The sequence below is a fragment of the Podarcis filfolensis genome (assembly GCF_964270895.1).
Source record: "Podarcis filfolensis genome assembly, chromosome: 7".
Classification (NCBI taxonomy): Eukaryota; Metazoa; Chordata; class Lepidosauria; order Squamata; family Lacertidae; genus Podarcis; species Podarcis filfolensis.
Genome location: NC_139603.1, coordinates 78,227,868 through 78,255,024, shown reverse-complemented (window position 1 = coordinate 78,255,024; position 27,157 = coordinate 78,227,868). Strand labels below are relative to the sequence as shown.

General features: G+C 48.3%; 1 protein-coding gene across 2 annotated transcripts; it reads right to left on the bottom strand.

Annotated features, from left to right (window-relative positions):
• Nucleotides 1-338: 338 nt before the first annotated feature.
• TRIB1 (tribbles pseudokinase 1) lies at nucleotides 339-16,310 on the bottom strand. 2 transcript variants are annotated; one of them, XR_014549950.1, is made up of 4 exons: nucleotides 15,466-16,155; nucleotides 11,885-12,177; nucleotides 2,552-4,592; nucleotides 339-2,418 (listed from the first exon to the last, which is right to left on the bottom strand). XR_014549950.1 is itself a non-coding variant. In XM_083622198.1 (3 exons), the coding sequence occupies exons 1-3, from the start codon at nucleotides 15,859-15,861 to the stop codon at nucleotides 4,124-4,126; spliced, it is 1,158 nt and encodes a 385-aa protein (XP_083478324.1). In that variant the 5' UTR covers nucleotides 15,862-16,310; the 3' UTR covers nucleotides 339-4,123. The 2 variants fall into 2 exon arrangements, 1 of the variants encoding a protein (XP_083478324.1); XM_083622198.1 differs by having other exon boundaries at nucleotides 339-4,592; nucleotides 15,466-16,310.
• Between the last annotated feature and the right edge of the window lie 10,847 nt (nucleotides 16,311-27,157).

The window sequence follows — 27,157 nt, the reverse complement described above, 5'->3', positions numbered from 1 at the left end:
GATGTCAAAGAGAACAATAACAACCAGACTTTTAGAAGACATCTGAAGGCAGCCCTGTTTAGGGAAGCTTTTAATGTTTGATGTATTACAGTATTTTAGTATTTTTCTGGAAGCCGCCCAGAGTGGCTGGGAAGCCCAGTCAGATGGGCGGGGTATAAATAATAAATAATAATAATAATTATTATCATCATCATCATCATCATTCTTCTATAATGGAACCAAATGCTGTTTATGCACTGACCAGACCCAGATCCGATTTAGCTTCCCCAAAGTGAGGGCCTCATTTGCCTCTAGTCTAGACCATAACCCTGGAACTTAAAGGAAGAGAAAGACAAGTATTTGTTATGAAACCAGATTTATTAAACCTTTTTGTACAGGAATTCTCCAACATCATCATGTCGATTTTCGAATATGTACATTATTTACAAACATCCAACATAGTGTTATTAGCATGGTACGTACCAATATATACAGATTCATAGGCAAGTTTGTGTATATTTTTTTTCTTTTTTTAAAAAAAAACAACAATAACTGTATCACAGATACAAATATATTAAAGCAATCACAAGAGCTTTAGTGCAATCAAGGTCAAAAATTAAAGTTTCACCTCTAATTCTCTTGATTCTATCAAGTTAGTATTGCCAGCCATTAATTCACATTTAAATGCTCTTTTGACACCTCGGGTTTTAGGACACTCACACACACCTCTACAGTCATTAAGAAAACACAAAACCAATCAGAAGATGGCAAGACATTATGTGGGAAGGTTCATAGCAGATGAGGTATAAACAGATCACAAGAGCACAGTGGCTCCAGCCTTTGGACAAAGCTAAGCCTTAAGAAATAGTAGGATTCTTAAGCAACGTCCACATTTGGTACTTTGAATTCTGGACTAAACATGTATATCCAACCAGCTTTTCCCCACAAAGAATTCTGGGAACTGTAGTCCCATGAGACTAGCAATCTCAAGACAGCCCAGCAGAAATACATTCCCCAGAGTTCCTTGAAAGGTAAAGGTAGTTTGCTGGTAGCATATCCCCAACGCTGATGAATACATCAGTTTCAGATACGGGATAAAAGTATTTTTGAAACAAAACCTGGTTGGCGTGTGTTTACACACACACACACACACCCTTGCAAGCCAGTCAACAAGAGATGCTGATCCACAGAGCTGTTTGCTAGTTTGTTGACCCACACATTTTTCCACAGGGCACACCAACCGCCTCTGAGAAAGGAGAACCAACCGTCTCCCAAATGAACAAAAGTTTCCCTCTCTAGTTCTCTGGGTGATTTCCAGCTCACCCCGGGGCAAGTACCTATTTGCACAAACCGGAGCAGTCGTCTTTGTCAGGAGGAAGTTCATTACCGCATCCAGGAAGCAAATGCTTTTTCAAGTGTATTCATTAGTCCACAAGAACTGGAGATACAAAAAACAACCACCACCAATGACCGCCAGTGGTACATGAACATTTAATAAGGGGAAGAGATTTCCAGAGGGAGATTACTCTTGAACAGCCTGATGGGAAGGTGAGGACATTGTTTAGAGGCTTACCGAAATGAGGATTTGTTTTTGTTTTCCTTCTTGTACAAAAGAGTGGTGCAAGGCATCAGAGAGCAGAGCCCACACCCTGCCAACACAAGCGTTGTTTCGGTATATGTAATAAGATCGGGCTTCTATTTGCCTCTCAGGTTCAGGTTGGGACACTCTGGGCTGGTGTTTTGGCATTCAGATAGATATACTGGGCTACTTTTGGAGCGACACCTTCACACAAGAGCGCCAGGCAAGTTCCTTCGGATCATTTGCCTCGGGAGCTAAAAATGTCACATTTTAAAGCAGGAATGAGGAACACCTGTGTCCCTTCAGATACCTGATGGACTCCAACTCCCATCATCCCAAGCCGGTATAGTCAATGGCCAGGAATGATGGGAATTCTAGTCCAACTGGAGGAGAACCACAGGTTTTCTCACCGCTGGTTTAAAGAGCTCAGGCAGATGCAACACCAAGGCCGGAAGTGAGCTTTAAATCTGCACCCACCAAGGACCAATTCTAGCGCTCAACGTAGAACACATTCATCAGCCAAGTCAAGGAGATTGCTACATCTGAGCCAGAAATGTCTCCACCAACTGCCAGCATTTCTTCAGGGGCTCGGGAATAAATACCTCCTGACCCGTGGGGTGGGGCTGTGTTGTTGCTGGACTACAACTCCCATCATGCTTGACCACTGGCTGATGGGAGGGCAGAATATGAAGTTCCCCTTATGCTACACAGATACGCTTTTCACTGGAGATGCCAGGGAGCTGTTTTGAGAACGCAAACCACAATTCCTCCTTTTCTTGTCTTACGCAATGAGGCAATGCAGTCAGTTAGTTCAATGTCGGACCAGAAAGTTCCTGATAAGATGGGAAGATCAAGTCCCACTAAGCCTTGGGCAGGTCGCTACCTCCACCTGTTTGCCTTCAGCATCCCCATCTGCGAAATGGGCACAGCGGTGCTCTGCCTTCCAAGATTATAAGGCTATGTACGCAGGTGCAAGCAGCAGTATTGCATCACCTAAGGGTCACAAACAAGTGCACCCCATTTTATGGCTAAAACACATCTGGCAGAGGGTTTTTTGGGGGGGGGGTCTAGCTGGCCAATTCAGGTTTTCCGTAACCCTTCGTAAAGGCTTACACACCTCCTTAGAACAGGCATGGCAGAAGAGGAGGAATAGGGCCAAAGGGAGAGAATGTCAAAAGGAAACCTCACCTATAAGTAAGAAATCTGAGAACTGCTCCCTTTAAGGAGGTGTCCTCAAGTCTGCTAAAGAATTGGATCCAAGGGAAATCGGTTGTGGAAGCATTTGGAGACAGAAAGGCAAGATTTGCTACCTGCACTGTCACACAAGAGACAGGGGACTCCAAGGTTGTAGGGGCTTTTGTGGCAGTTCAGGAGGCACCAACAGTCCTGATCTCATCAATCAAACAGACATTCCAGGTTTAGGCTGATAATGGGTTAGGAACGGGGTGGTCTGACGTTCAAGCCAATGGCAAAAATCCTCATTGTTTTAAGAGCCCCTGTATTCCAAAGCAAAACAATTCTGGTGTAAATGCACCCAACCCCCTGTGCCTGTCGACCCAAATCCACCCCAAGCCATTAAAGTCCCAAGAATTCAGATAGGAGCCCAATTCATCCCACAAGATGCACGGCCAACTTCTACAGCTGCCTGATTTATCCACACCTTGGATAGCACAAAGCAGTTACAGCTCTGTTGAAAAGCCAACGAGCTACAGTTTAGTTGAGGTTCAGATTTTGAAGTGGGGGGGAGGCGAATTTGACAAACCAAATAATTCCAGGTTAATTGCCTCCTGGAGGGCTGAAAACAGTCAAATGGTTTTCAAGCCACAAACTCTGAAATGCAGCTAATAAAAGGAACTGGCAAACTGGAAGCAGAAGGGGGTGATTCTCACATGTCAGGAGACGCAAGCTCAAAACCAGTTAGATAATCTTAGCTATAAAAATAGACAATCCGGCTGATTATTATTTTTTGCACCGTGACTATCACAAGCCCCCCGCCTAGCACTTAAAGAACTGTGCCTGTATTCTCTCTTACATCACCAGTGAAGAGATTCTGTAATCTAAGCCAGCCCAGAGCCCTGTCACTTTGATGGATGAGAGACAGAGCAATCCAGTTGGCCCTTCTGTAGTTTCTACAACAATATAACCTTGCCTGCAGAACAAGGCTGTGTGCATCTGAACATGGAACCAAGAAGCTACAAGGTGTTTTGCTTTTTCTTAAAAAACCAGCCAACAAAGATTGCAAACTTCAGACTGCTTATTCCAGACAGCCCTGTATATAAAATTCCCACTGAAGTTCAGAGCAAACTTTAAAAGTCACAGCCTAGAAGTCCCAGGCTGAGGCATGTTTTGCTGAGGTCCATTTGCTCCAGAGTAAGTCCCACAGGGATTCAAATGGGAATTCGTGAAGCGGGCGATGGATGTCAATCTCCTACTTGCAAGGGTACTACTGTCCTGACCACAGCTCGATTTTTGGGAAGGACTACAGAAAACGAAGAGAGAGGGTAGAAATTAAAGACTGCATGAGAGTGTGAGAGGCTTCTTGTCCCCCGAGGCAAAAACCCAGAGCTAGCAAAAGAAGGAGCTAATGTCGTCTTCCTCGCTGGATTTCTCCGGAACAACCTGATCGGAGGCTCTCATGTCCTGGTTGGCGTAACCTGATTCCAAAACAAAGTCAAACCAAGGATGGAGCAAAATTTCTGGAGCTGTGAGTCTCTCGGAGGGTTCCCTCCTGAGCAAGCTTCGGATAAGGCAACGGGCTTTGGGAGAGACGTGGTCCGGAATGCAGAACTGTCCGCGCCGGATTTTAGAAAAGAGGGCAGTAGGGTCTGAGTCATGGAAGGGGTAACGTCCCACAAGGAGGGTGTACAGCATGACTCCTAAGCTCCAGACGTCAGCCGACTTGCCGGAATAAGTCCCCATCGTGTTAAGGATCTCTGGGCTGACGTAGGCTGGGCAGCCGTGTTTGTCTGACAAGGCATCGTCCTCCCCTTTGATGATGTGCGTGTCCTCCAAGCTTTCGAGCCGGAGCTGTGTCCTGGAGAAGAGGAAAGAGGAAAGGCATCAGTTACCAAGCAAGGCCAGGAACTGGCACAGAAGAGGAAAGTTGACCGGGGGAAGGGGGCGGGAATGGTATCATTGCATGCAGGAGCTCCCAGTTTCAATCCCAGAGATGTCCTGGTAGGGCTGGGGCAGTCTGCTGTCTGAAAGCTTGGAGAGCTGCTTCCAGTCCGTGTAGGCAATACTGAGCTAGATGGACCAATGGCCGCCATATAAGGCAGTTTTCCTAGTCGCTTTTCCACACGAGGGAGAGCAAAATGGGTCACAAGACAAGGACAGAAACAAAAGGAAGGCACGCCAACACGTAATTCCAACGAAGGGTCCAGCAACGGTGGTGGACTCCTTCATTGTATGTTTTTAAGCAGAGGTTGGATATGGAGGCTTCAGCTGAGATTCCTGCATTGCTCTACGCTTCTCTGAACCTATCAGATCTCAAAATACATGAACCAGAGTCAGGGATGATAACATAACCAAGAGCCAGTTCCTCAAGAATGGCAAGTGTAGGGAATTGGCAAACAGTTTCGTCACATCCTGGAGATAAGAACCGCCCCCTTCCCAAATGACAGCAACTATGTTGTATCCTGGGACACGGGTGGTGCTGTGGGTTAAACCACAGAGCCTAGGACTTGGCGATCGGAAGGTGGGCGGTTTGAATCCCGCGACGGGGTGAGCTCCCATTGCTCAGTCCCTGCTCCTGCCAACCTAGCAGTTCGAAAGCACGTCAAAGTGCAAGTAGATAAATAGGTACCGCTTCAGCGGGAAGGTAAACGGCGTTTCCGTGCGCTGCTCTGGTTTGCCAGAAGCGGTTTAGTCATGCTGGCCACATGACCCGGAAGCTGTACGCCAGCTCCCTCGGCCAATAAAGCGAGATGAGCGCCGCAACCCCAGAGTCGGTCATGACTGGACCAATGGAAGACTTGCTCAAAACTTTTAGATTAAGGATCTAATTCTGTGTGTTCAGAATTAAGTCTTATGGAACTCAGTGAGGGTTACTCCCAGGGTAAGTGAGCTTAGGTCTGCAGCCTCCACCGATCAGAAACCATTACACACAAACCGCTGCGGAAAGGTTTCTGCATGTCGTGCTCATCATCGGTTGACTGTAGCATCAAGAAGTGACTCAGGCTATGATGAATGGGACGCCTCAGAGCACAGACCACAGCCAGAACTTTCATGATCACCCACCAAATGAAAATACAAAGGCAAGGCTTTTTGACTGAGACAAGTCAAACGCTCCAGGAGAGGAGAGATTATGCACATGAAGGAATGAGCTGGACGGGAATATAGTTCCTGATGTCAACAGCATGAGACAACTGAGCCACTCAGGACCACAATCTCACTTCAATGGTGCAGGGCAATTTCCCTGGGCAAATAATGTATCAGAGAAACACATTGTGAAGACACTCACAGACATCACTCTGTGACTGCCACAGCCACCGATGCCAGCACTCAGGTGACACAGCTTGGCAGGTGAAGCATGAGACTCGTGCTCTTGGGGTCGTGGGTTCGAGCAAAAGGTTCCTGCACTGCAGGGGGTTGGACCAGATGCCCCACATGGCCCCCTCCAACTCTACAAGAGCATTGCTCGATTACTCTGGCCTTGAGGATTTCAGTGCGACGATGCCAAATTCACAGGGCAGAGATCCTGGGCTGAAGCCAGCCGAGCCCCGGTGACGTCAAGCCTTAACTGGCTGGTGGATCGCAGCCAAAACCCACATCCCTTTTGTTCCTGATATAGTCACAACACTTTGGGCTCAGATATGCATTGCCACCACACACACAAACACACATACAAACAGGCATTGCAGGGTATATACCCTGCTTTTAAGCAGACACCCCATTTCCCAGAGCTTTTCACCATTTCAGTTGCCGTTTTTTACATTAAGTTGGTTAGATATTCTCTGGCTCCTGCAGGGCTCCCTGCTCAATAAGCCTTCCTTACAGTTTTGTTGGCCTGTAAAATGCATTGATTTTGCTCGCTGTTCTCAGGGTGACCTTCCTGTCCTCTAATGCAAAAGATTCCTCTCTCCTCCCTCCCCACCGGCCACAACTCCACCGGATGGTTTTCTAAGCGGAAAATATGACTCAACCTACCCTCGCCTGCCCTCCCACTGCCTGGCGGGGCACCCAAACTCTGCACCTGTGCTTGCCAGGCTAATTGCTTAACCCTCTGATTACCAAACAGGGAAGCACATGACACGCTCCCTGCGCAACGCTTCGGTTTCCAAATTCGCAGCACTGGATGCAAGCTGCTATTTTGGCTAGCGGTTGTTGGGGGGGGGGTTGCTTTTCTCTACAGGACAACTTGTCCTTTCTGCTGCGAAACTATAAATCTGCAAGCAGGGAGGGCAGAGAATTATTTGGCTACAAGGCTCCAGTCTTGATTTTTGCTCACCAGGGCGATGGTTCGTACATGCATGCCCCCCGGGCTCTTAGGTGTTATTCAGCTGTTGATGACTTGGGAGCAGAATGTGTGATCCAGTTTCACTTTTTTTGGGGGGGGGTAGGTGGGCAAGGGGGCACACTGGCTGAAAATGCAGGCTCCGTTTGTGGCGTTTTGATCATTCCGGCCACCCCATAATGCCCACGCCCAGCACTTCCATGAAGAAGATGATCAGAGTGGTTTTTTTAAAAAAAGAAAGAAAATCCACTGTCTGCTCTGCAATTGATTGGCATGCAGGGCACACAATTTGAACTCGCTTCCTGGGGCGGATGCCAAGCCCTCCAATAGATTACTAAGTCCTTTCGACCCCTCCACAAAAAATTACACTCACTACTCATCTTTTTTTAAAAAAGCAGAAAACAAATTTGTGTTGTTGCACCTGCCTATCCCACCATGCCCACTGACATTTTTAAAGTAAAAACTAAACCGAATAGCATTAATAAATAATAATAACAACAATAATAATCTGGGTGGCTTCCAACAGGTATAAAAACTTAACAATTATCTCTCAAAGTTCCTCGCTCTGCAATGTCAGGCCCCCTCCCTCCAAGCAAACTAAACTAGATTGTGTGCAGAAGCCCCCAGATTGAATTCCCAGCATCTCCAGTTAGCGTGACGGGGGGCAGGGTGTGGACCCTGCCTGAAATCCTGGACAGCTGCTGCCAGTCAGTGTAGACAGTACTGAGTATAAGTCAGCTTCCTGTTTTCCTAGATTTACTGTGGTGTTTACTGTGGGGCGGCTGTACGAAATCAGAACTTATAAAATGCAACCGCCACCTCTTTCGTACAGTGGCTGGAAGCCTCCAAAATGGCAGGAAGCTCGCTCCCTGCGTCTCAAGCCTCCTTTAGATGGCCTTGCACACGGGAAAGACATGATATTCTGTACCAAGAAAGCAATGTGGGCAAATTGAATGCAAAAAGGAGTCTTGCAAACAAGCTGTCCTTCAGGAACTGCTCTGCCAGGCTGAACCAAAACTTCCTTATTCCTGTCCAGGAGCAGATTCTCCCACCTGTTTGGAGGTTAGTGTGTGGGGTGCCTTGAAGCAGAACAGAGAATCCAGGGGTTATATGTTTGAAAAGCAGGAGAACCAAAACCTACGGGAGCTTAACAGCCACCTTTACGAAGAAGAAGAAGAAACCATCGGAATGATGCACAGTCATAAACATCACCCCAACGCAGGCTGCAATTTGCACACTCCCCAAGATCCAACAGCTGACTATGGCATCACTTCAAAGTAATGCGTGGATTGCAGCCCTCAAGTGTGAAACTGTTTCTGCTGATGTCAAAAGCAGAACTCCCACAGAGTTCAAATGGGCTGGAGTTTCACACCTATTCCGGCTGCCCACATAACACCCAACTGCAGGTTATCTTCAAAGAGTTTTGCAAAACCTGCCAACACTTTAGCAGCATCAGCATCCTCTGCTCCTCATTTTCAGTTGCGTGCATATATATTTATAACACACAGAGAGAGAGAGACAGATGAGGCTCCATGCTTCTTGCACCACCTTTAAACAGTCGACCTCTGTATATACACAGCAAAAACTGCATCAATCCTGTGGACAACAAAAAGAAGCAAAAAGAAGCAGAGCAAAGCAACCAGGTACGGATTGCAAGGCTGAGCACCGTTTCTGAATCAAGAGCTGGTTTCCAGAAGATGTGCTCTCTCTCCAGCGTTAGAAATTTGCCAGGCGCATTTTGGCTATCGGCCACTCGCCAACAAGCGAAGGCACCCAACGTCTCCTCCATCTGGAAGTGCATGCCTGGGGATCCTTGGATCCTGACCGTTTTTCGCATGCTAACGACACATCCTGCAGAATCCTACCCCTTCTAATTTTATCTGCACAATCAGAATGAATTTCAGGAGCTGAAAAGTCATGTTGAAAAATACAACGTTTGAGCCACCTGGCCCCAAAATGGCAACTGGGCACTGTGTTTTGGCAACTGTAACCCTGGTTTAAGTAGCTATTTGGCGCCTAGCTTATATATCGGAGTTTCTATGAAGATGATGGACTTTTCGGAGCGAGCCGACCTCACCGGAAGAGTCCGCGACCAGAAGCAGGAGGAGTACCAGGAGGAATGGAGGAAATTCAAAGACTATTTAGTTAAATATGCTAAGATAATTTAAATAGAAATACTTGCAAACACCAGATAGGCTCAGGATTTAAATATGTGATGTTATAAAATAACATGTTTAAATTTAATATGAAAAGAAAGAAAGACGTTAATTGATTGAGTAAATTTTATGAGAAATTTGTTTTGGAGTATCTAATACTGGTTCTCCCCCACCAACCCCATACAAATCCCTCCCATATATGCAGGTGTGGCTGAGCATATGTACAGTTATGGGTAACTGGGCAATCATGGGACTTAGAGTACTCTCAGCCGTGCCTCTGCTTCCAGTAGGTTGTGTCACGTGACAACTGCAATAACACAAACCCTGGCCAACCCTGGATAGTTAACTACATGCCTGTTCAAATGCAATGGAAATCCATGCTCTAGAGAAAGGAGGGGGGGAATCTGTGATGGACTGAGGACACAGGAGTTGCTCTTTGCTGAGGCTCACCCCCAACCATTGTTCTGAGAGCGCCAGCGTTGTGTCAGCGTCAGACCCATGGGATTTGACTGCATAGCTTGACTCTTGAATATCAGTACTGCCTCGAACAATTCATCGCAAGTACACACTGTGCCAACTGCAACCCATTTCTCTCGCTTCACCACCTCCAGCCAACACAATTCTCATTCACGGTCCGTGCCCAAATGTAAACCATTTGAATATGCAATACTTAAGAATGACACCAAGGTGTAATTTGCTGCCGTCCTGCCAGACACCTAGCCCTGTAATCTCAACGAGACCTGGAGTAACACATGACCCAGCGCAACCCACAAACCAGCTGAGCCAGTCTCCGCGCACCTGAACCAATGACCCACCTCAAGAAAATCAAGACAAAGCTTTTCGGATTCTACACGGTTTAAGTCCAGCTGAGTTCAGTGGAGCTCTCGGTTATAGGTCGAACTTGAGAAAGCACCCTCTCAGTCCTGATCAGTATTCCTTTGCTTGCAAAGGAAGCAGCTTAGGAGCAACTTCACAGATGGAAACCTCCCTACAAAGGGGTGCCACGAGGTAATGCATTGTCCACAAACACCAAGCAAGATTTAATTTCATCGCAGGCATGCAGATTGGGAAATCAGGATTTGGCAAAGAAATCCCCGACTTTGGTACATGCCATCTGCACATATGATGGAATGTATGTTTTCTCCCACACCTAAATAAAATTGTCGGAAGCTTGGCGGTTCCCATCTAAAGCTGGAAGATTCAACGCACTACTCTGGCAGACGGATAGCTCAGTTGGTTAGAGCATGGTGCTGATGATGTCAAGGCTGCAAGTTCAATCCCCCCATGAGATACTTTCCTATTCCTGCATTGCAGGCAGGGGTTAGATCAGGCATGGCCAAACCTGGCCCTCCAGATGTTTTGGGACTACAACTCCCACCATCCCTAGCTAACAGGACCAGTAGTCAGGGATGATGGGAACTGTAGTCCCAAAACAGCTGGAGGGCCAAGTTTGGCCATGCCTGGACTAGATGATCCCTCCCAACTCTACAATTCTACGATTCCACAATTTCCCTGGACGGCAGGATGTAGCACAAATAACAAATTCATTGAGTTATGGTAAAGAACAGCCCCTAAGAGGCCAAGATCCAAAGAACAACTCAGCCCACTGCACCAGCACCGGATTCAGGAACTGTGTGGGGCGTCAATTTGCTTTAGCTGCTGAGCGTAGAATCAAAATCCAACTAGGCAGACATACAGTAAAATAATACTCTGGATCCCTTGCCAGAAACAAGACAGATGTTTATATAACATAACTAATGTGGTGCAAAGGCAAAGAAGGTGCGCTTTGAACCAGGAAGTCCAAAGTTCAGATCTCTTGACTGTCATATACACAAACCAACTGGCTTGGGTACGCACCCGTTTTTATTTTGGGTATAAAACTACAGGGTTGTTGCACAGATTAATGTGATAGTGACACTTGCAGCAGCCAATGTGGTGGCCTCTGTATGTTGCCGGGCAACAACTGCCAACACCCCAGATCAGCCTCCCCGGCTGGGGCAGATATAAGCGGGGATTTCAACAACACCTGATGTTTCTTATTATAAAGGAAGCACTCTAAGATATTGTGCACACAAAGATATATAGCGAAAAAGAGGACATGATGGTGGAACCTACACACATATAAAAAAACCGCGTGAAAACGCTTTATTTTAAAACGTTTTAAAAAATACATCCAATTCTGCATAGCTCACTTTCACCATCTAGTGTCACATTTGTATACTACAGTTTGCAATGCCTTTAAAACGTTTCGCTTGCAGTTGTGTAGCTGAGTCCTACGACGACTTGGCCCCCACCAAAACTACCTTCGGCTCAATAGACCAGTCAAACCTTCTCTCCTAAAGAGGCTTCTATGCCAATACAGGTACGCAACTTGCAGCCAGTGCACCAAACCTGCCCTTGCAACATCAGCTACAGAACAGAGGGGTGCAAATACAGGGAATGCAGGAATCTGGCATATGTTTGACGAAGTACTGACAAGCAATGGGTTTCCAAGCGAGGGACGCCCCCCCCCCAGCTCCACCTTGAGATGCTGGGTCTTGAACCTGGGACCTTCTGCATGCAAAGCAGATGTTCTATCACCAAGAAATGCCCCTTCCCCTGCAAAGCCCTGGGGGAAAGTCATGGCTGTTTTGCCCTCCACCCAAACAAGCTGAAGAAAGAGCTCTCCCCAGAGCGTACGGGGAACGTTAAGACAACCACAAATCCCCTGCTCACCTTTCTTCACTAGAAAACACGAACTTCCTGAGTTTGAGGTCCCCCAGCACAATGGCGGACTGGTGGCAGTGGGCAACCGCTGAGACAATCTGTTTGAAGAGCCTGGCCGCCTCCTGCTCTGGAAGACGCTTGCAGCTCCTGACGTAGGAATGCATGTCGCCAAAGTCCTTATCGAAGAAGACGTAGGCTTTCGTCTCCCCGAGAATCACTTCCACGATCCCGGTGATGTTTCTGTGCGACGGCAGCTGGATGTAAGGTCGGATCTTGTCCTGGTAGTGTTTGAGGGGGAAGACCTGGAAAAAGAGGGCCAAGGGGAGAGCTGTGGTTAGAGAACGTGGATTTGCCAAAGGGGTTTTCATACCAAGAAAATCTAAGCGGATGGGCATAGCTTGAAATATTCGTCGCCTTCAAGCAGCAGTGGAAAACTTGCAGCCTTCCAGGTGTTGTGGGACTACAACTCCCATCCTCCTTGACTGCTGGCCATGGCTGATGGGAGTTGTAGTTCAGCAACCTCGGGAGGGCCAAAGGTTCCCCTCTCCCTGTTTTAAAGCATTAGAAATCAAAGAGGGAACAGGGAGCATAAATTGCAGAGAAGGAGGAATGATATGCTGTTTAAAAGGGGCAGAGAATGGGAAATCGGGAGGGTGATTTAAAAAAAAATAATAATTACACATTTTCTTAATGGTGTCTGTTGAGAGAAATGGATTTCTAGAATGCACAAGGGTTTGCATGCTGATAAATTCATGGACCATGGCATGCATATCAACAACCACCAGCCAGAAGAACTGGAGAGCTTCCACTTGGGAGTGGCCGTATATCTGGAATTGTTACTGGAAAGAGGTGTGCCCAGCCAGAGACATCTGGTTGGCTGCTGATGGAATCGGAAGGCTGAACTCATCTAGACCAGGGTTTCCTAAACTTGGGTCCTCCTGCTGTTTTTGGACTACAATTCCCATCATCCCTGACCACTGGTCCTGCTAGCTAGGGATGATGGGAGTCGTAGTCCAAAACCAGTTGGAAACTCAAGTTTGGGGAAACCCACAAAGTAGTATCATCCCCAGACCCAAGGCATTTGCATAGCCACACCCCTTTCTGTCCCACGCCAGCTTGAAACGCCGGCCAATTCCTAGTTCTGCACACTCACAATTACAGAAGAGAAAGGAAACCCCATTTTCAGCACCAACACCAAGCCAGCCACCCTGCCAGAAACCTCCTGAAAGCAAAGCGCCCAAGTTAGGTGTGAGCTCAGTTCCCGAGGCTTCTCTGCCAGCCCTGAAAAAGTACCTCTGGGTATGCAGTGGGAAAGAGAGAGAGGAGCAGGGAGAGGCATTTAAAACCCTCCACCCTCCAATCTGTCTGCGGTGATTCAGACAAAGGCGATGGCGACTGAGCTCCCATTTCGGAGCATGCCAAACTCTGAGCAAGGGAAGGAGAGGATTAAAAGCCTCTCTCATGCTTTATTCACAGATGTTTTGCAAGACTTTGGGCATGTTCTCCGGCTGACCTGCAAGGGCTCTGCTGGGTTACTCACATCCTAGGCCTGACTGGAAACTGTGACGTACACACAGAGTGTCATCATTCCAGTCCAGGCAACCCGGCAGGAGACTCCTCACCGTGGGAGCCCCATCGTCCTCTCCTCCCTGCCCAACTTAACTCCCTGTCCCCGGCTCCCTCCATGTCATTTCAGCTGTCTCCAGTTACTGCAAACGAGAAGTGTACGGAAAATTAGCAGTCACAGAATTGTAGAGTTGGAAGGGGTCTCTGGGTCATCTGGTCAAAGCCCCTGCAATGCAGGAATCTCAACTAAAGCATCCATCAGTGGCTATTGGCTCTGATGGCTGCATTATTGCTCTAGTATCAGAGGTGTTTATGCCAGGCTGCATACAGATCATACATTTAAAGCACATTCTTTCCCTCAAATTATTCTAGGTACTGAGGCTTAGCTTCCACTGAGCTACAATTCGCAGCAATCCTTAAACCGGTGAGTCCAGTCACAACCAGCCTATCAGTGGCCTGGTTGAGTTATTCCAATGGAAAGAGATTCCCTCCTTGGGGGAGATCAGTGGGGCTGCTTGCAAAGCTTGATTAAAAGATCCTTGCAGCCCGACCTCCTGGGCGCTTTCACAAGCAGAAATAGGTCAGAACTGCTACGATAAAGTAAACCAAGGAGCAGCAAACTAAGCCATGTTGCTACTAATTTGGCATGAAATATCCACTGAAACCTTTGGCACATTTTCTCTGTCCCCTGCCGCTTAACAAAGCCTAAATAGGGGTAAGTGAAATACATGATTATTCTCCCCATGTTAATTCCTGCCTCCTTCCCTCCCCCACTTCCGTCATCTGCGCTGTACTGAATCTTGTCCTTTCATATTTTCTAAAATCTGTTGAAGAGACCTGTGTAACTCAAAAGCTTGCCTCCCAGTTTGAAGATGAAATAAAATGCATCTCGTTGTTCCAGGCTATGCAACTGTTAAGTGCTGCAATCATCCAGGGACTTGCTCCAGAACCATCTCATTTATTTTAATGGGTTTGCTGCAGAGTGAGCAAGTGCCGTCCAGGTCTCCACAACTGCACCTCCTATGAGAGACCCTGCAAACAGCAGGTGGCAGCAGTAAACCCCATCTCTCCAGCTACTGCCCTGCTCAAAGAGACTGGGGAAACATTCAAGGACAGTGTGAGTGTGCGCGTTTTATTTAAAGAGCTGAGGACACCTCATGGAAAACTTGGAAAGCTCTGCTAGTCTCAGCCAATTCCTGCTTGCGTACTATTCTGCAGGAGGGAAGCGGAAAACAGAGGAGGATAACGGAGGAGAAACTTAACCCTTTTTTGTCAAGTGTGGGGAATCTTTCCAGATGGCTTCCAACCCCAACCCCCCAACCCCAAAAAAACCCCCGAACGCGGAGAAATCCACCCCTGGTCTCTGCACGGATCTCCACAAAAAGAACACAATCTCCTCTGCAAGCCGAAGGTTGCAAAGTTCTGCCGGCTCAGTGCAGCCCCGACCTAATTCGTCTACATCATGTTTTGCAGATATTTGCCTGCTTCATTACATAAATCAAGCACCCACTACGATCTTATTTCCCTTCACAAGCCCATTCTTACACGCGTTTACTCGGAAAGAAGCACAAACCACGCTCAATGGCACTGACTCGCGAGAAAGCGCGTCTAGGCACCCACATCCTTTAGGATCACGGGAATTCCAGGAACGTGTGGAGCCTATGAGCTTGCCAGTGGGACACCAATCCGTGTTGTTTCAAATTCTGCCCCCAACCTTCCACCCCGCGCACAAGAGTCCCGATCCACGCGCCACTTAAGCCCGACGAGACTCTGATTCAGAAGACCCGATTCGGCTCGCGTGTGAAAACACCGGGTTTTCAAGGCTGTTACGCACGCTTTCCTCAAGGTAGCCAAGTTCCACTGAAGTTTACTCAATGGAGCTTGCTTCCTTCCTTCCGAGCGCAATTGCCGACGGCGAGGCCGAGGCTGGCCGGTCCCCCCGCTTTCCAAGGCGCAGAGGGGGCTCCCCCCAAACACGAAGAAAGGCTCGGACGCCCGTCCGAAGCGTCCCCGGCGGCGCTTACCTTGCAGCGCAGCTCCCGTCCGGTGTTGATGTCGAGCGCCCTGGAGACGTGATCCCGGTCGGGCAGGGGCAACAAGAGGTAACCGGCGACCAGGCTGGGGCCCTGCGCGCTGCCGTTCCCTCCGGGGGTGCCCGCAACCGAGCTGCCACCTCCGGGGGCCGGAGAGACCGGCCCGCAGGGCGATCCGGGCGCGCTGAAGCAATCGTGGGGCGCCGCCGCGGCGCTGGAGCAGTCGACAGCGAGGCGAGCGCACTTGGCGGCGGGCGGCGCGTCCTCGGCGCCGTCGTGTAGCAGGAGCCGCTTGGTGGGCGCGCACCGGCAGCGAGGGCCTCCCGCGCCGGCTGCCGGCGGGTGCAGGAGCACGGCGGGGCTGCGGGGCTCGAGCTGGCGGCTCATGGAGCTGGCGGGCGGCGGCGATCCGAGCGCGGTGTGGCGCGCGAAGCCGGGAACAAGGCGGCCAAGGAAAGCGGCTCCGGCTGCTGCTGCTTCCCAATTAATTGTCCTTCTGCGGCTGATTCAGGCGACCTCCTCCGCTCTGAGGGAAGCAGCGCTCCCGGCCGAGGCTTGTGCAATGCCGTCCAGCAGCCTGGCGCGCATCCCCTCCTGCTCTCCTCCTCCCTCGACGGAGAGCGCCCGGCCGCAAGTGCAGGCGCGCCCCTCCGCTCACCATCTGCCGGCAGCGCGGCCAAACTCCCGGGAGCTCATCAAAGTTCCCCGTGACGCAAGGGGAAGTGGGCGAGGCCTCGGGGAGCCCGGCCTCCCATTGGCGGCCTCGGCCCCATTCAGCACGGCTGCCGCCGACGGAGCGAGTAAAAAAAGGGAAGAGAGCCGAGCGATCTCCAGCCAGGCACTGGGAAGAACCCGCGAGGAGAGAGGGAGCGCCTTTGTCACTCGCCTGGAGCGCACCGGGGCGCTTCAGAACGGCGCGGGGTGGAGGTTAGAGCCCTGGGCTGGGAGATCGGGGTTCAAGTCCCCCCCGATCAAGCTGGGGAAAGTTGGAAGAAACGCTCAAAGGCAGCAGCCTTCCCCGACGTTGCATTCGGGCCCCGAGCGCGACTTGCAAGGGGTGCGAGAAGCCGCCGGCTGCTCTGGAGGGGAAGTCTCGTCAGTCTCTCGTCGTCGTCCCACCACGGCCACCCATTCTCCCCCACGTTTCCCCAGTCTTAAATTCAGTTCTCCACATTCGGCCATGAATAATAGAAAGGGAGAACTGCAAAGTTGGAAGGGAAGCCCGAGAAACATCTCCAGTCCAAGCCCCTGCAATGCAGGAATATGCGCAGGGAATCGAACCTGCAACCTTGGCGTCATCAGCATCACACTCTTAACCAACTGAGCTGTCCAGATGGACATTTGCACATCAGTTTGGGAATTCGTTTTATTTAAAAAAAAAAGCCCTTATGAAAATGCACCAGCATTTTAGTGCAAAATTTATCCATTTTTGCATGCGATTTTGCCCCATAGGCACATTCCTTCTGCAAGCAATTCCCCCTAATGTTTTTGCACATCATTTTCACCTCTATATGCATTCCTATGCATCCTTTTACCTAGCAATATGCATTTTCCTACAGATTCCCTGGTTGGAACCTTTTGCATTGCAAAATGTGGAGAAATGCAAAATTTACTGCAGTTTGGTTTTTGAGAATTCCCTCAGCTCAACAGTGTTCGTCCCATGTGACTTAAAACTGCAACCATTCCTTGCAAATAGTACAAGCTGGATGCGCTTGTTGATTTGGACAACATCTATAATCATTCTTCAGACAAACCACCAGCTGGAGAAAAGCAGCCAGGGCCAACATATATTGTCTAGAGATGGTTCAGGCAGCCACAGCCACCACAGGAAGAAGAAAATACTCAATGTGCTATTATTTATACACACACACACCTGCAATATCGAGCCTTGAATAGTAAGCAATTTGTAGGGCAGATCATCCGCTAAGTGGCAGATACAATCAGTACCATCTGCTGATGCTAGAGGCAAATTTACTGCTTGAGGTCACCATCCGCAGAATCATATGTTCCAGGAATACAGGTACTTTTGGAGATCTCCAAAGAGATACACAAACCGCAAGGCCAGTGGCCAGCTTGCCATGAGCTACTTTCAGTGTATTTTAAGAAGCACATGCAATACCTTGTGCTGGATGACTCATAGCATATCAGTCCCATTAATGCATCTGAACACTAAAAACAAGAACTGCATTTGTTCAAGGAGGATATCCTGGGGGTTCCATTTGCTGCTTCCCTACATGATGACACCAGGGAAAGGTTCTGCAAATGCTTTCTCAGCCACTCGCCTTTCCTTTCAAAGTGCATCATTTCTGGGTCTTCTAGCCTCATCGTTCAGCAACTACATAGGCGGCTCAGTTGGTACAGCGTGAGACTCTTAATACTCAAGGTTGTGGGTTCGAGCCCTACACTGGGCAAAAATGTTCCTGCGTTGCAGGGGGTTGGACTAGATGACCCTCAGGACCCCAACCGCCTCTAGAATTCTGTGGTTCTAACATGCATAGGGAATTTTTCAAATGTTTGGTGTTTTACTGTGCTTCATGTTGTTCATTTGTTGGAAGCCTCCCAGAGTGGCTGGGGGCAAGCTAGCCAGATGGGCGACATATAAGTAAAGAATAGTAATAATTACTGTACTTTCATCTACGCTGTTTAGCAACTGTCTACACAGACTGGCAACATCACTCCAGAATTTCAAGTGGGACTTGGGAGATGCCGGGATTTGAACCTGGGACCTTCTGCATGCAAAGCAGATTCTCTGCACTGTTACAGGGGTCGACATTAGGGCAGGGCTGCAGAAACTGTGGACCTCCAGATGTGGGTGAACTATAATTCCCACTACCCCTGACCTGGCTGGGGCTGGTGAGAGTTGGTGGTGTACAGGAACCTCTGCAGGTCTGCCAATTACTGAGGCCTACACTGGGGCCAAGATCTCTCACCAAAGTGGCCATCCAGTATCTGAAGTGTACCACTGTGGTCTAAACCACTGAGCCTCTTGGGCTTGCCGATCGGAAGGTCAGTGGTTTGAATCCCCATGACGGGGTGAGCGCTGTCCGTTGCTCTGTCCCTGCTCCTGCCAACCTAGCAGTTCAAAAGCACGCCAGTGCAAGTAGATAAATAGGTACCGCTCCGGCGGGAGGGTAAACGGCATTTCCATGCACTCTGGTTTCTGTCATGCTGTCCCATTGCGCCAGAAGCGGTTTAGTCCTGCTGGCTACATGACCCAGAAAGCTGTCTGTGGACAAACGCTGGCTCCCTCGGCCTGAAAGTGAGAGGAGCGCTGCAACCCCTTAGTTGCCTTTGGCTGGACTTAACCATCCAGGGGTCCTTTACCTTTTTTGTACCACTTCAAACGGCAAGCTCAGACTCACTCTTCAGGTGAGCTGTTTGACAGTGGAATGGACTATTTTGTAAGGTGGTGGGACCCTCAGTCTTCCTTGCAGGACGTTGGACTATATGAGCCTTGGGATACTTTCAGTGATTTTTTTAATTACCGTATTTTTTGCTCTATAAGACTCACTTTTTCCCTCCTAAAAAGTAAGGGGAAATGTGTGTGCGTCTTATGGAGCGAATGCACGCTGCGCAGCTATCCCAGAAGCCAGAACAGCAAGAGGGATTGCTGCTTTCGCTGCGCAGCGATCCCTCTTGTTGTTCTGGCTTCTGAGATTCAGAATATTTTTTTTCTTGTTTTCCTCCTCCAAAAACTAGGTGCGTCTTATGGTCTGGTGCGTCTTATAGAGCGAAAAATACGGTAAGTTGTGTGTCCTTGTTTCTCAGTCGGATCCTGTTGTATATTTTGTGGTATTTTATGCACTGTGACTTGCCATTATTTTTATTTATAGCTTACTATAATTATTTACTGTAATTGCTGGGTGTGAACTATTTAATTATTATTTACTGATCTCTAATGTTTCTGTTTGCTATTAGATTCTAATGGATTATTGAATATTGCTTTAATTTGATACAAGTTGTTTATTTTAGAGTTACTGCGACTTTTTTTTTTGCATTGGATCAGGTGGTTGTTATTAACGTGTTGGAAGCCACCCAGAGTGGCTGGGGCAACCCAGCCAGATGGGTGGGGTATAAATATTAAAATTATTACTATTATTATATCCTTTCCAACTCTGCAGTTCAGGATGATGCCCCATCTATGCACATAGGAAACTAGATGCGAAGCAAAAGGATTCCCTGACCTGCTTGGGTGGGGGTTTCTCTTTTTGTCTGGAGCATTCAATTACCTGTCACTTGCAAACTCAATGAGAACTAGGTCCTTAGGGGCTGCCAGCAACTCACAGCCAACAGTCATACGCCTCTTTTATCTATGGGTTGGCAGGTGCAGGTGGGTGAACCTAATAACTGTCAGCCTGGATTTGGCCCTGAGGCCCACAGGCAGCCCCAGCTATCTGGGGCACGCAGATAGCAGATAGCTGAGTGAAGTACTTGGTCACAGACACAGCCAGCAGCAATTTCTGTGCTTAGGGGGTGGGGAAATCCCATTAAGGGGGCTCAATGCCACTGGGTTCAACACGTAAGCTGCACAATCTGCTCCGCTGATAGAAGAGGTGGGCAGAGGCTGTCAGAGCTTTGCCATCGTTTTACGATCGCTGTTTGTCACCGCGCTGAGTGCTTTGTCTTGTTTGACCTCACAGCAACCCAGTGAGTAATCTGCAACTCCTATTAATATTTTTATAGCGCTAACCATGTGCTTGGATGGGAAGCGAAGGCACACAGAGCTGCATGTGCCACCTCTCTCTGATAGGCAGCCTTCCCCCCCCCCAGCCCCACAGATGGAAACATGCCAGCCAGGATCTAAGGTCTCAACAAGCCTAGAGCTGGCGATCTGCAGGAGGATGTTGGTCGTCTGTGCCACCAGCCAGGTCTTCCCTAAGGAAGGACGATGTAGACTTCCTCAATCTTGCTTTCTACACCAGTGTGGTGTAATGGTTAAGAGCGGTAGACTCATAATCTGGTGAACCGGGTTCGATTCCCCGCTCCTCCACATGCAGCTGCTGGGTGACCTTGGGCTAGTCACACTTCTCTGAAGTCTCTCAGCCCCACTCACCTCACAGAGTGTTTGTTGTGGGGGAGGAAGGGAAAGGAGAATGTTAGCCGCTTTGAGGCTCCTTCAGGTAGTGATAAAGCGGGATATCAAATCCAAACTCCTCCTCCTCTTCTTCTTCTTCTTCTAACCCACCGTTTCAGAACGGTCTGAAGTGGACTTGCCTCTTAACTCCCAACTGCAGTTTGGGACCATTTATAATTTCTTGCAATATACACCTCTAACTCTCTCTCTCAAAACACACACACATGCACACTTAAAAATGGATTGGTGCCAGATTCAGGACAGACGAAAGGATGCCCTGCGTCCAGAAGAGCTCTTCTTTTTGAAGGAAGCGCTAGAGCTCAGTGGCAGCACACTTGCTTTAAACGTAAAGGTCTCAGGTTCAATTTTAGCACCCCCCAGGTAAAGCTGGGAATGCCTCTGGACAGCCATCAGTGCAAACAACGCTGAGCTAGTGTCAGGAGCGAGCCGGCAGTAAATCACACTGTTCAAAGTTGGAGTTAACTCTTCATTAGCAAGAACTCAATCTGCACAGAGTGTCAGGTCTAATGAGCAGATGAGTTGCTGAGACTTAGAGTCCCCGCTTCCCTATAGCCGTCTAAGTACCCTCCTCTCAAGGGTTTTCCCCATTGCGTCTGTTTGAAGCTAACTTCTCCGCCCTTTTCATGCCTCTTCTGGTTCTGCAAGACCTGGGAGGAGGGGAGTTTGTCACAGCAGCAGCAGGAGGAGACACCTGTGACTCTTCACCAGCCTGACTTATCCCTGCCTCTTGGGCTCCCTTCGCTTCAGCTTCTGCTTCTGGACCTCTCTCTGCCACAGACTCTCCCAGCTCACTAAGCCCTGTTATCTCTTCAGCTTCCAACACCTCCTCCTCCCAGTCTTCTCTCTCTGACCACTCATTGTCATCCAACCCAAAATCCCAGGGCTCCGAGCCTTCTTCCCTTGGGGGCTCCCCAGCTGGTTCCTGTTTGTTGTGGGGGAGGAAGGGAAATGAGAATGTTACCCGCTTTGAGACTCCTTAAGTAAAGGGTAAAGGGACTCCTGACCATTAGGTCCAGTCGTGACCGACTCTGGGGTTGCGGCGCTCATCTCGCTTTATTGGCCAAGGGAGCCGGTGTACAGCTTCCGGGTCATGTGGCCAGCATGACTAAGCCGCTTCTGGTGAACCAGAGCAGCACACAGAAACACCATTTACCTTCCCGCCAGAGCGATACCTATTTATCTACTTGCACTGGTGTGCTTTCGAACTGCTAGGTGGGCAGGAGCAGGGACTGAACAACGGGAGCTCACCCCGTCACGGGGATTCGAACTGCCGACCTTCTGATCAGCAAGTCCTAGGCTCTGTGGTTTAACCCACAGCGCCACCCGCGTCCCTTGAGACTCCTTAGGGTAGTGATAAAGCAGGATATCAAATCCAAACTCCTCTTCCTCCTCCTCCTCCTCCTTCCCACCATTCCTCTGCATCTACAACAGTCCACTACAGACAGATGGACCAAGGCAAGCTGTGTTCCTATGTTTCCTAAATTGTTCAGGACCTCTCCTTCCCAGTTGATGGCCAACAACTTAAGGCACCCAAAACAGTTGAAAGTCATCTTCTAGCACAGGGGTTGGCAAACTTTTTCAGCAGGGGGCCAGGTCCACTGTCCCTCAGACCTTGTGGGAAGCCAGAATATATTTTGGAGAGAGAAAATGAATGAATTCCTATGCCCCACAAATAACCCAGAGATGCATTTTAAATAAAAGCACACATTCTACTCATGTAAAACACGCTGATTCCAGGACTGTCCATGGGCCGGATTTAGAAGGCGATTGGGCCTTAGTTTGCCTAACCATGTTCTAGCACAATAAAAAAGGGAGAGGTAGCAGAAAACACAGCATCTGATGTGAGCAAGCAACCATAAATATGGGGACAGATCACATGTAACGTCCTGATGACATGCACTGTGCATGGGTGGCGAAGAGAATAATGTGAGAGTTTTCTCCTATTAATGTGAGATTTTCCCCTGGGTTCCAGCCATATGCTTTACCGAAAAAATCCAGTTTCTCCCCACACCTTTTCTTCCTCTCCTATTCTTTTGGGGCTGTCACGGCCCTTTCGTTTCACAAACTTCGCTGGAAGTGGGTGGAAGTTACTACGGAACGGAACAACTGCCGAGCAGGGAGCGTTTTTCGTGTCAGCTGCTGGCAGGCTTGTTGAGGGTGACAACTTGTCTCACTGCTTGGGTGGTAGCGGAGAAGCCTGACAACAGAATACTACTGCAATGACTCAGCGTGGGAAGAATGCTACGAAGACCTGTGGCGGGGGAGATAACTGATTCAACAGCACCACTGGAGAGACAGGCCAACGCTTTGCAGAAAGGGCTGCTTAGTTGTTATTTTTCTACTCGACGTTGTTTTGGCATTTAGAAAAAGGGAAAAAAACATGAGGCTGAACTTGAGCCAGAATTCATCTGGGCTCAGGCCTCAGAAGTTGCCCAGAGCAGCTGGGGCAACTCAGCCAGATGGCCAGGGTATAAATAATAAACATCATGATGATGATGATGATGCTGTTTTCCATACTAGAGCTCAGCCCCTGAGAACAGGGGGAATTCTCTAACACGCAGGTGTGCTCCGACTGTGGGATTAGAGCGTGGTGATAAAATAGGCACAGTTGCACATTTCTCCTGAGTTCCTGAAAGAATGCCTGGAAGCAAAACCCACACAGAAAAGCACAACCCTACTTGCTGTGTGTACAGAACTCGCACAGCACTATGGCTAGTAGTGAAGGAGGAACACAGGGAGAGCACAGCTCTTGGGACTTTTTCTTTCCAGAGCACAGGTGATGGAGAGCAAGCAATAACTGAGACATCTTCCTTTTGTGATAATGAGGATTTCACGTTTTACTATTGTTCGCACCAGATTAGAATGGAGGAAGCCGTATTCTACGACCTGTTGTACTAGGATAACTCTTTTAGTAGCAGCTGCAAACTTTGCTTTTGCAGCTTCTAAAAGTTTGCGTCAAATTTTTAACTTCTCCATATCACACCTTGCTATTGTGAACCTTTTTTTTGGGCGGGGGGTACTTATTCATTATTATTTTCTTACCTTCTCTTGTGACGGATACAGTGGTACCTTGGCTTAAGTACTTAATTCGTTCCGGAGGTCCGTTCTTAACCTGAAACTGTTTTTAACCTGAAGCACCACTTTAGCTAATGGGGCCTCCTGCTGCCGCCACGCCGCCAGAGCACGATTTCTGTTCTCATCCTGAAGCAAAGTTAACCCAAGGTGCTATTTCTGGGTTAGTGGAGTCTGTAACCTGAAGCGTATGTAACCTGAAGTGTATGTAACCCGAGGTACCACTGTAGTTGGAACCATAAATACCGACTCTCCGTGTTGTTGTTTTGTTATTTATTTGTACCTGACCCATCTGACTAGGTTGCCCAATACACAAACACACACACAGCTCCCTGCATTTGAACTCTTCCTTGCGAGAGTGGCTACACGTTCAATAATTACAAGCCCAATGGCAAGGATAATGCTGGTTGAAGTTCAGCAACATCTGGAGGGTTAAAGGTTCCTTGCACCTGGATGCCAGGAATTGAACCCAGGACTTTCCTGCATACAGCACAGGGCACCTACCAATGATCTACAGTCCCTCTCTTTCCGAGTCATCCTAGTGCATCTCTGGGCGGCATCACCCATGCCTTATTACTTGCTAGTAGGAATTACGTGATGTCTACTTGCAACATGGGGTGGTAGCTTAGTTTGCAAGATAGCTACATTGACAACGTGTGTTGATTTCAGGGAACAGACAAATCTGGGGTTTGGGTCCACCTCTCTGCCACTGACAGCCATACAGATCCAAGGCAGATGGAACTAACCACAAGGTAAGATACCAAACAATATGTACAGGTCTTTTTTTCCAGCTGAAACACACCAGAACTCAATTCTGGCACCTCTGAGTTGGGCGCCATTGCCTTTCCAAGAGAACGAGGGAGGCGTTCATGGTAAGTTCCGGCACCTCTTTTTCTAGAAAAACAGCACTGCATCTATATATTTCCTAAATAGCAAAAGGGTGTGGCCCTTAGCAGCTTTAATTTCCAAGCATTTTGGTGCTTGAGTGAACCTGGAAGGCCTTAACGCCACACGTGAAACCGAAAAGGGCTTTGTTAACAGAATCCGGTTGTCGTTCCACCAGTACAGTGGTACCTCGGGATGTGAACGGGATCCGTTCTGGAGCCCCGTTCGCATCCTGAATAGAATGTAAGACATGACAGCGCATCTGCGCATGCCGCGTTTTGCCACTTCCGCGCATGATGTAATTTTGAGCGTCTGCGCATGCGCGAGCGGTGAAACCTGGAAGTAACATGCTCCGTTACTTCCAGGTTGTTGCGGAGCGCAACCCAAAAGTGCTCAACCTGAAGCACATTCAACCCGAGGTATGACTGTACAACTTCCATGTAAGCCAAGCACACGCTTACTTAGGAAAGTGAGGTGGAGTCTCACCACAAAGCCCCCTGTCCTCAAATTCTCTTTCTCCCTAAATGTTCAATGCAACAATAATGGATGAATCCAGTGATAGGAAGTAGCCGCGATCCCCTGTAGGCATGTGACTGCTCCCATGCTTAACAAAGGGAGACACCTCTGTTCTTGAAGCTTCAGGGCATCATTAGCCCTAGCGAAAGAGACAGGGGTTTGTGCCAGGAGTGCGAAGGACCTCAGCCAACATCTTATGAACACTCATCTCCTGACTTCGCTCCTTTCCAATCTACGCAGCATGAAAGCATCCTTTGTTGTTGTTATTATGGGATATTTGCAAATCAGAGAGACGAGCTTTGAAACCCCATTCAATATCCCTCCCCCCTCTTCACATGCCCCAGACGTTGATTACACAAGTGAAAACACTCCAGTCAGTGTCTTTTCATTTCCCGTTTTTCCTTTTGGCCTGGAAAAATAAGTCTTCATATTTGTCTAATTTGTCTTTCGTTACCCAAAGGTCTCCAAGCGATTTATAACACATTTAAAATATAAATACATTACACCATAAAAACAGAAAGAAACAACCCCACGTAACAGCCGCAGGGAAATTCGGCAGCACGCTAGTTAACAAAAGAGCATTGCCTTAGCCCAGCCTTTCCAAAATTGGGTTCCCAAATGTTGGACTACAACTTCCATCATCCTTAGCTAGCAGGACAAGCGGCCATGGATGATGGGAGTTGTAGTCCAACAGTATCTGGAGACCCAAAGCTGAGAAAGGCTGCCTTAGCCTATCAAAATACAGGGATGGGGGTGGGGAATGTACATCTTTACCTGGTGCCAAAAAAGATATCAGTGAAGGCACCAGGCAGACCTCATTGGGGAGAGCATTCCACAGATGGGGAGCCACAACTAAAAAGGCCCTCTCCTTTCACTTGATCAATTATTATTATTTTTTTGCAGGTTCAAATTGCCAAAACAGAAATGATTGCCCTCTAACTAGGCTTGTGGGCTGAAGGTACAATATAAGGCAGCTTTGAAAGCTCAAATGACTTGCCGTCAGGAAAGACACTTCTGCATCCAGTTGAAAGAGAACAGGCAGAGTGCTTGCAGTTAAGGATATAAAATTCATTACCGATGGCATGGCTTTCATTTCCCTCTTTTATTTTGTGAGTTTGATCTTCTCCAAGCTGCCATTGCACAGTTCGAAGTTACAATCAGCCCTCCTTGCTTATGCACGTGGCTATCTTATCAGGGATAATTCGGCTGCATGTGTGCTTGATGCCAAGCAAAGAAACAGGAAAGGTTGTATTGTATTGTCAGGCATGGGAGTCTTCCAATGACCCTTTCAGATGGCTTGGAATGACGTCCATTTCAGGACTGCTCCTGTACTCAGTGGCGTAGCGTGGGTTGTCAGCACCCGGGGCAAGGCAAGTAATTTGCGCCCCCTAACCGGTGGATTTTAGCACGCCCCCCCCCCCAGATGTTGCACCCGGTGCAGCCGGCCCTCCCTGCACCCCCCACGCTATACCACTGCCTGTACTGTTTTTATTCCGTATTTATACAACACCATGTTGTATGCGCATGAAGCGAGGAGCTTAGGATCGCACCAGCATTAGCCATACTCGGAGGAGGCCCATTGAAAACAATGGACATTAACTTAGGTCCATTTATTTCAATGGGTCTCCTCTAAGGACAAATTTTCTGGTGTCATTGTGCATTCATGATTTGTGCTCATGAGGTTATTGGGGTAGTTATACACAATCCTGCTTTTCCAGTTTGTGCCTGCAAATGTTTTGGGGTGGACATAGTGCTTCCTCACCCCAAGTGGTGTATGTCTTGTATCTTAAGAATGCAACACATCTGCTGGAAGAAACAAGATTTACCAACTATAAAAGAATGGCAGATGAAGATGATGGATTATATGGAACTTGCCGAACTGGCCGGGAGACTCTGAGACCAGAGAGAAGAGACGGTGGAAGAAGACTGGAAGAAGTTTAAGGAATATTTGAAAAAAATATGTTAATATTTAAATCTTAGAATAGCTTTGTAAGTGGATATAGGATGTAGGGTTAGAAGTAGAAGATAGTGTATTTTAAAATAGTATTATTTGTAAGTGATAAAATGAGAAGTTATTTTAAGTGTGATTTTAAAAAAAAGATGGTTAGAAACTAT